At 32.6% G+C, this 9,728-nt stretch overlaps 1 protein-coding gene across 3 annotated transcripts; it reads left to right on the top strand.

The window, feature by feature from the left end:
- The first annotated feature begins 2,754 nt into the window (after positions 1 to 2,754).
- Positions 2,755 to 9,563, top strand: dicp3.1 (diverse immunoglobulin domain-containing protein 3.1). Of its 3 annotated transcripts, XM_056474649.1 has the most exons (12): positions 2,755 to 2,940; positions 3,117 to 3,422; positions 3,511 to 3,828; positions 4,767 to 4,799; positions 5,277 to 5,315; positions 6,742 to 6,780; positions 7,510 to 7,593; positions 7,730 to 7,758; positions 7,850 to 7,900; positions 8,022 to 8,078; positions 8,232 to 8,291; positions 8,440 to 9,563. In XM_056474649.1, exons 1-12 carry the CDS (start codon positions 2,835 to 2,837, stop codon positions 8,524 to 8,526), a joined length of 1,209 nt encoding a protein of 402 aa, XP_056330624.1. In that variant the 5' UTR covers positions 2,755 to 2,834; the 3' UTR covers positions 8,527 to 9,563. The 3 variants fall into 3 exon arrangements, with proteins under 3 accessions (XP_056330624.1, XP_056330623.1, XP_056330622.1); XM_056474648.1 differs by lacking the exon at positions 6,742 to 6,780; XM_056474647.1 differs by lacking the exon at positions 5,277 to 5,315.
- The last annotated feature ends 165 nt before the right edge of the window (positions 9,564 to 9,728 follow it).

Consider the following 9,728-nt stretch of genomic DNA (forward strand, 5'->3'; position numbering starts at 1 on the left):
TTTTGTGTGGAGTTTGCATGTTCTCTCCGTGTTGGTGTGGGTTTCCTCCGGTTGCTCCAGTTTCCCCCACAGTCCAAAGACATGCGTTATAAGTGAATTGGGCTAAATTGCTAAATTGTCTGTAATGTGTGAATGAGAGTGTATGGGTCTATCCCAGTGTTGGGTTGTGATTGGAAGGGCATCCGCTGTGTAAAAAATATGCTGCATAAGTTGGCGGCTGTGGCGACCCCTGATGAATAAAGGGACTAGGAAGAAAAGAAATGATGATAATTAAACTGTATTAACAAAAAATAACTGTAAGCAAAAGAAAGTAGGTGAAAAACACTGTGTGAAATAATAATAAGGGATGATCATGTGCACACGGTTATCTTTAGGCCCATAATCTGTTCAAAGAATGAATAAAAAAGTGGGCAAGACCGTAAAGAATTTACTACCATTTTCCAACTTATTAGGATGCAAGTGATACAATCAAAAAAACTTTGATTTTAATGTTTGTATCCCCCAGTATATGTTGTCACTTTGGAGTTATACGTTAACCTATTTTTTCCAATTTCAAAATTAAAAGTATATATTTCTACAAACTATTGTCAGAAGGTTCAAACCCCATATCCTTGTTGGTTTAATGGTTCGTGGAGAGTGCAGAACTTCAAAAGTTAATTAATACATTTTAAATATTATTCATTTCTTATTACTTGTGTGTGTGGTAGGGGGTAGTCAAGTCATATTGTATTTTTTATTGTCAGCCTTTAATGCAAAAATTACTTTATTTAATAGACAAATTAAACAAACATGAAGGCTTTTATTTCTACATGTAACATTGAATCTATGGAGTGTCCGTGTGTGGTGGTTGCATCAAATCATTTTTATGATTTTATTATTTTATTGCAAAATACAATGACTTACTCCAAAAACAAAACAATATACTATTAGCAATGTTGGCAATAAATGCGTCAAAGACTAAATATGTGAAAGACAATAAACACGCAAAGAAAAACACATTACACACATGTAGACAGACAAATATACAGTCAAAAAGGTGTTCACATAGTTTACTGTACACAGTTTGGTGTACACATAGTTTTCAGTTGATTCTGTTTTTTTTTTTTAAACAAATCTTTTGAACAAATTGAATTGCAGATTTAGGAATGTCTTACCTTAATTAAACCCTTGTATTGGTTCCCTTCACTTTTTGCTTATTTTTAAGAGCATTTTTTTAATTGAAATTGATTAGGATTTTTCTCTTCCTGGCAAGAAATTTTTATACTCTGCACTAGCCTTCTTTAGAAACTTGTCACAGCCCAGCAAGCAATTATGTTTTACGGGACTTCTAAACATCAGTGCCTTTGCTAAAACCAGGCTAAATTTGAGCTTTCAGTGAAAATCTAATAGACATCCAGAATAGCCCAAAACTAACGTGGTCATGAAATCGATATATTAGACAGATATCACATGTGTTGTCATTCATCCCTGTGCATTTGATGACGATTTTCGGGCTATTCTTATACGTCTATTGGATTTTCACTGACTGCCCAAATTTAACCTCATTTTAGCCCAGATATCTATTAGACGTCTTTTAAACACACACACACTTGCTGGTAATTTGCTGAACAATTTGTGTCTTAGAGGAATGGACAATTATTTTTGCAGCTCACCTTTTTTGCATTTTTCTCTTTCAGACCAAATTTACAGGAGTATAGTATTTAAATGAGCTCTTTTTGCTTGACCAAACTGGAATACATTAATAACTGGAATACATTACATTAATAACTGGAATACATTAATAACTTAATGTATATTAATTACTGGAATAATGGAATAACTGGAATACTTAATGTATGTTAATAACTGGAATACATTACATTAATAACTGGAATACATTAATAACTTAATGTATATTAATTACTGGAATAATGGAATAACTGGAATACTTAATGTATATTACTAACTGGAATACATTAATAACTGGAATACATTACATTAATAACTGGAATACATTAATAACTTAATGTATATTAATAATGGAATAACTTGAATACTTAATGTATATTAATAACTGGAATACATTAATAACTGGAATACATTAATAACTTAATGTATATTAATTACTGGAATAATGGAATAACTGGAATACTTAATGTATATTACTAACTGGAATACATTAATAACTGGAATACATTACATTAATAACTGGAATACATTAATAACTTAATGTATATTAATAATGGAATAACTTGAATACTTAATGTATATTAATAACTGGAATACATTAATAACTGGAATACATTAATAACTATAAAATTAACTTAAATAAAAAAAAATCATGGGTGCTTGACTAGCAGATCCTTTTTCAGTCTATATGTGCATGCCAATCTATTTAATATACAAAAAAAAATATTTGTAAGTTAGAACTATATTTGCAGGAAGGAACTGTTTTAAAGATATAAGTGAAACCTGAGCTCATAATTGTATAAATAGCTGGTCATGTGTGGGTTGAGCTAATGTGTGAAGTGTGAATTCCCATGCTGAAGAATGTCAATCTGCAATTGCTAAAATGTGTCTCTGTTGAGGTGTGATGTATTGTGTGTAACATAAACGCTAGGCTGGGCACAACCAAAAGAGTCTGAGAGAATTTCTACCTAAAGTGCATTGTGAGTTACTTTTAAGCATGAGTTACAAATATTAATGAAACGTATTTACAATATATGTGAAGCGCCACTTTTGCATTCTGCACTGTCACAGAGTCACTATATAGCAACTCTAGCAGGAGTTAACCAGTGGGTCAGATTAGAGGAAGTTACTCAATGAAGGGTTGAAGATTGAAGAAACAGCTGTGAATGCTAAAACAGAAAAGAAAACCGAGAGAAATGGATTGTAAAATGGCTGATAAGGGACACGTATGTTTGCAGCTGGGACTAATGGTTTTCTGTTCACTTCTCAAAGGTAAATAATAATATAATAAAATGCTGTTGAATGTTTCGCAACATTTAGTTTAAACTTTTGCTAATGAATTCACAAATATTAGTGTCATACAGAAATCTGCTGATTATTATTTTTCATTGAGCGTTTGTTGAATAGTTTATTCTACACAGTATGTAGCAACATCACGTTTGTTTCAGGAACCAGTGGAGTAGCAGACACTCATGTGTTCTTCAGTTCTGGTGAAAATGTCCGTCTGCCCTGTAATAATGCTCTTTCTGATTGCACATCAACTACATGGATCTATACCAGAAATTCAGAGACGGTTGAACTGGTTGGTGTAGGGAAACTGAAGAACAACACAGAGAGACTGAGTCTGGGCTCTGACTGCTCTCTGAACATCAAGAAAGCCACAAAAGAAGATTATGGATCTTACAGCTGCCGACAATATGTGAATGGAGAACAATATGGAAATGATGCACCTGTTTATCTGACTGTTCTAAATGGTAATTTTAATAGTAATTTTAAAAAGATCATATTCTTCCTTCAAACTGACGTGTAATTATAGGAGTGAAATCTTGTTTTCACTTTCAGTCTCTCCATCACCCTCTCAGACTGAGATCAGTGCAGGCAGATCTGTGACTCTCTCCTGTCAGCTGTATTATTATTATTATGGAGTCTCTTGTGATACTTTGTTCCGTACTGAAGGAAATCAGCTGATGTGGGTGAATCAGGCTGGTGAGAATCTGATGACAAACTCCAGATATCAGATATCAGATTTGTCCTCAAGTCGCTGTGTGATCAGTCTGACTACAACACTCCTGAATGAAGATCACAACAGAGAGTGGAGATGTCAGCTTGCTCAGGGAAATCAAATAAAGACCTCAGCCTCATTCACTGTCAAGTACTCAGGTGAGAAAACTATATATCAGTTTAAATAACCCTTAATGGAAAAGATCATTGACATAATCCGCACATACCAATGAGTCTATAGATGCTTTTGGTCTGACACATAATCTGTCAAAGCATATTCAAATAAATCAAAGCAGCTCTTCATAATAATGTTCTGGTTAGGAAGGAATTGAAACTTAGCAAGTATTTTTAACTCCTATATTTGTATTGTGATGATTACACTCAACTTTTGTAGGGTTAACAACAGTGTGGTGACAAGTGGTTTGTGGTTAGTTTGAATATAGGCTGAAAAGCTTTGATGGTAAAATATAATGCTTGACTATGTACATCCCTGTGACAAGTTCAAAATAATAGTCGCTCTGACTGTTATATAAGCACATGCATACATACTGTTACTAACTTACGGTAAACCTGAAAGATTTGAGTATATTTATGCAAATAAACCAAATGAACAGGTTTATTAAATTTGACCTTATACTTAAACATTTGGTAACTTGTTAATATTATTAGAGAAAGTGGTAGTATTGTGTCGAATTTTGGACATTAATAGCAAAAGCAATTATAAGAAAATATAAAGATTTTGGTTCAAAAACAATGATCTATAACTGATTCATAATATAGAACTGAATTATTTATTATAACATAAACAGATATAGGTTAACTTAAATAGCCCTACCAACATAAAAATGTGCACTTTTGCACTTTTCTAAAGATATCTTGAAAAAAAAAAGTAATTATTTAGAACAACAATATTCATTTATAATAATATAATTATTTCTTCAAGGTATTGATACACAATAGCTTGTGAAGTTTGATATAAAGAGGGGCACGAGCTCCAGTACTTCTGTATTGTGTGAGTTGCTTTAAAAAAAAGGTTTAGAGTTAACAAGTTTATACAGCATTTGCTACTTACTTGTTTTTGCATTCATTCTTTACAGCTTCTAATGCAACAACAGTCAAACCAGCACAAGGTAAATAATGATTAAGCCACATGACCTTATGCAGCTGATCTGCCTTAAATAAATCTCCAGAAAATGAATGGTTCATTAATTGAGGGAAAATCCTAATGTTAGAGCACAAGGCATCATAAAAGTCGACCCAAATATAAATAATTAAATAATAACTTGTTAGTCTATATTATTTTTATTATTCATAATTATGTGTGCAAATTTTGCTACACTTACATTGACACACCCTCAATCGCTCGATTCTCCTTTTCCAAAGGAGAGTCGGCTTCATATTTCCACTCCAGCACCTATTCTGCTGTAGCACCAATCTGAATTAAATTGTAATTCACATTAAGATGGGCAGTCGTGAGCCGCAGTTTTACTTCTTTAATATTTCAGTTAGTTAACTTAAAAGGGCATTTAAATATTTAGAGTTAACAAGTTTCTACAGATGTTCCAAGTCTTTTCTACTTACTATGTTTTTGTGTTCATTCTTTACAGATTCAGACAGTGCTGTGACACCAGAAAATAAAACAGAAGGTACATGATGATAATGATGATTAAGTCACATGACATGATGCAGATCAGCTTTAAATAAGTTCAGCTCAGTAATTTAGTTTGCGCAAAATTTGACAAAGACTAAACAAGTCCTCAACCCTCAGAAAAAAAGTAGCTGAAAATAACTAAAAGAATCTTGTTAAATGCTTAAATCTAAACTTGTCACAGTTTGGCAAAATTTAGTATCCATTTATATAAAAAATGTCATCTTTGAGGATCACGTGTGTGTTAAAATAACCAGTTTAACACAAGTGAGATGTAATTAAATTAAATATATGAATGTGATATACAGTACTGAAGCATATTTTTTAAGTACTAAAAAAGTAGACCCCTAATTGTTAATGTATAATTGACTTATTTACTTGGACACTTGATAAGGTGTTTCAGGTGTGTTTGGGTCAAGGTTGAAGCTGAACTTTAAGTAGGAGCAGGTTGGAGATAAACGTTGTGACCTATATTTTAGTTCTGATTTTCACTTGCTGACAGGTATCATGAAATCTCCAACAAATGCCCAAAACTGGAGGCAAATATGTGTTCTTTCATGCTATTGTGACAGTCACTTAGTGTGAATTATTAAAAATGCGATCAGAGAAAATTGCAGACAACTGAAATTATTGGCATGCTAAATATCAACCTGTCTGTGGTTCAAAATCCTGCTGTATGAAAAGAGTTTTGACTGCAAACACATCGGCAATGACCTACAGTCATAAGAGAACAAGATACAGGACAGCAGGGAGTTTGGGGAGGAGTTATAAACCACAATAGCCAGAACATGGATTCAGTGTGGAGAAAGGCTTCTTCTAAGTCTTTTTAGACACAAGAAATGAAGAAAAGTTTGAAAAAACTAGCAGGAATGTTTTCAGTGTTTTGTTTTAGTTGTAGCCTACCACAGGAAGGTGCCATTTCCAATCTAGCATGAGAAGTCTGGTTTCACAAGTGATCTTGCGTTCTTTATAATGAGTTAATATGTGCATTTAGTTGTGAAACAGGGTCAACGAACCAGACTCTTTTCTCTGCGATTTTTCCTGTAGTGAAGTCCTGCAGTGTGTAGCCTCCTGTCACTGATCCATCATACAATGTAAACACAGAAATAACTGATTGCTATATTAATACAGTGTGAAAACAACTGTGATCTGATGATTTAAAAATCATTGTTTTGTTATCTCAGCATTAGTCCGATTATCTTGAAATTTGACATGTAGTGTCACAGGTGGATGTAGTTTGAACACCTATTAGACAAGGTTAATGAAGGCCTATTGGAATGAAACTCCATTGCATGTGTGCATGTGCAGATCATTATCTGAGCATGTTTAAAATTTGAGTTAGTTAACATGTTTAGAGTTAACTAGTTTCTACAGATGTTCCAAGTATTCTCTACTCACCATGTTTTTGTATTCATTCTTTACAGATTCAGACCGTGCTGTGACACCAGAAAATAAAACAGAAGGTACATGATGATAATGATGATTAAGTCACATGACATGATGCAGATCAGCTTTAAATAAGTTCAGCTCTGTAATTTAGTTTGGGTAAAATCTGACAGAGACTAAACAAGGGGCGCTACAACAATCAAAATGCTGAATCCAAAATCTCCCAATAACCTCATTCTCCATTCCCTATTATCCCACTTTTTTTTTCCAGAAGACCCCTATTTTAACATTCAAAATCTCTAGTCCTCAACCCTCAAAAAAACCTTAGCTTATAAGAATTTAAAAATGAATTCATATCAGCTAAAGTTTAATAAAAGTTACCATTTTATATAAAAAAAACATAATCTTAGAGGATTGTGTATGGTAAAATAATGAATTTTACCTGATGAGAGGTAATTGAATTAAATATATTAATTAGATATACTGAAGCATGCATATATTTTATACCGAAAAAAAGTTGACCACCAATAGATAATGTATGATTCACACACTGTCAGTAATTATCAAGTAGTCCTCAACATCTTAATCCTATAGAGTCTGTGTGTAATTTCTAAGAATAAGCCACTGAGTGATGTCTGCTCATTTTGAACAGTTTTGCTCAAGAACCACTGCTGTCAATCCATTTGTAAAATGTCCTAGGATTTTCAACCTCAAAAAAGTGTTGCTGTTATCTCCTGACTGCCTAGATTAATAATTAATAACTACAATTAGTAAACTGGATGAATTCTATGTCATTTCTCCTTCAGTGATCGCTGCTGTGGCTGTTGTGTTTGCTGCATTAGCTGTGGTCTTTGTTGCTGTGTTTTGGGTGGTCTTTAAAAAAAGAGCTGGTGGGTTTTTGAAATATGATGTTTTCAATTAAAAGTTTATTCATTATTAAATCATTTTTCATCAAGTTAACTGGACAACAAAAAGTAAGTATTTATAATAAATACTTATATATATATAATTTTTTTTTTTTTTTAGGTAATCCAAGACAGGCTGCCAACACTGATGTAAGTTATGTGTTGCCAGATATTTAGATTTTGTTAAGTTGAATAAAGTATGTAATTTGCACAAGTACTTACAACTGCTTGTTATCAAAAGGCCAGAGATCCGAATCAACATAAAGAAAACTATGAAAAAATCAACACTGCGGTAAGTTCAGTCATGCCAGATAATTAAATTTAATTAGCTTTTAGTTCAATAATGTGTGTAGTTGACACATTTACTGTTTGTTTACTGTAATGTCTCAATTGTTTGTTGTGTAATGGTGAAGGATGATGGAGCATATGAAACAATCACCATGTCCGTTCCTTCTGCGCAAAATGCTAATGTGAGTACAAAATGACCGTTCATTCAATATATTTTTCGATTTGTCCTGTCCACAATGCATTTTAATCAGATCTTTTGCTCTACTTTAACTAGTGTAGTGACAGATGTCTTTTTTATACTATCACTAACTTGCATTGTTTCCACTGATGTTTAGGAACAGAAAGATGATGTGACCTACTCTGAGGTTACTTTATCTAATAAAGGAAACAAGCAGGTAAAACTGGACAATATGAGTTTTTTTTACAGTATAGCTTTACATTAATTTGTTCTTTATTTGTGTGTTTGAAAAATGCACCTCTTCTCTAAGTCTATATTATGCTGATATGTCCGGATTAACTGAATGGAATATTGTGTTCTTTCAGGATCGTTGTAATGAAACGGTGACTTACGTGACCATAAGAGAAACTGAATGTGCACCTCAGGATGTACTTTATGCCACTGTGAAGTAAAAAAAATTTAAGCAAATCACCAGTTATGCAAATCATTGCATGATCTAATATAATCTGCAAATTAGCATTTTTGCACAACTATTGAGATTTGTGTTTTTGGTATTTGGAAGAATTATATATATTACATTTACAGGCAATACAAAAGTCTATAGTGCTTTTCACAATAACTATCATTTCAAAGCAGCTTTACAAAAGGATTACAATCAAAATCTGAGAGAGTTGGTTTGGTGTGCTGAGTATAGGAAGGACAGTATATACAGTTATGTCAATAAGTATTGGGACATCAACACAATTCTATTGGCGCTATACACCAACACAATCAATTTGAATTGAAACAAACCGCAGACTGTCAGCTTTAATTTGAGGGTATTTACATCCAAATCAGGTGAACGCTGTAGGAATTACAACAGTTTGCATATGTGCCTCCTACTTGTTAAGGGTCCAAAAGTAATTGGACAGAATAATAATCATAAATCAAACTTTCACTTTTTAATACTTGGTTGCAAATCCTTTGCAGTCAATTACAACCTGAAGTCTAAAGCTGACAGTCTGCAGTTAAAGCACATCTTTCATTTCAAATCTATTGTGTTGGTGTATAAAGCAAAAAATGTTAGAATTGTGTCGATGTCAGAATATTTATAGACCTAATTGTATGTATGTATATACAGTTTATTAGTCGCCCTAAATTATTAGCCCCCCTGTTTATTTTTTCCTCAATTTCTGTTTAACGGAAAGAAGATTTTTTTCAACACATTTCTAAACATAATAGTTTTCATAACTCATTTCTAATAACTGATTTATTTTATCTTTGCCATGATGACAGTAAATAATATTTTACTAGATATTTTTCAAGACACTTCTATACAGCTTAAAGTGACATTTAAAGGCTTAACTAGGTTAATTAGGGTAACTAGGCAGGTTAGGGTAAATAGGCAAGTTATTGTATAATGATGGTTTGTTCTGTAGCTTAAATAATAGCTTAAAGGGGCTAATAATTTTGACCATAAAATGGTGTTAAAAAAAAATTCAAACTTCTTTTATTCTAGCCCAAATAAAACAAATAAGACTTTCTCCAGAAGAAAAAATATTATCAGACATACTGGGAAAATGTCCTTGCTCTGTTAAACATCATTTGGGAAATATTTAAAAAAGAAAAAAAAATTCAAAGGGGGCTAATAATTCTGACTTCAACTATATATATA

Source organism: Danio aesculapii, chromosome 16 (assembly GCF_903798145.1).
Source record: "Danio aesculapii chromosome 16, fDanAes4.1, whole genome shotgun sequence".
NCBI classification, from domain to species: domain Eukaryota; kingdom Metazoa; phylum Chordata; class Actinopteri; order Cypriniformes; family Danionidae; genus Danio; species Danio aesculapii.

What these genes read in the sequence shown, in the direction of transcription:
- dicp3.1 (XM_056474649.1), top strand. Translation starts at nt 2,835, where the DNA reads ATGCTAAAACAGAAAAGAAAACCGAGAGAAATGGATTGTAAAATGGCT. An exon ending in GACAGGCTGCCAACACTGAT is followed by an intron (nt 7,759 to 7,849) that starts GTAAGTTATGTG and finishes TGTTATCAAAAG; the next exon opens with GCCAGAGATCCGAATCAACA. An exon ending in CTAATAAAGGAAACAAGCAG is followed by an intron (nt 8,292 to 8,439) that starts GTAAAACTGGAC and finishes GTGTTCTTTCAG; the next exon opens with GATCGTTGTAATGAAACGGT.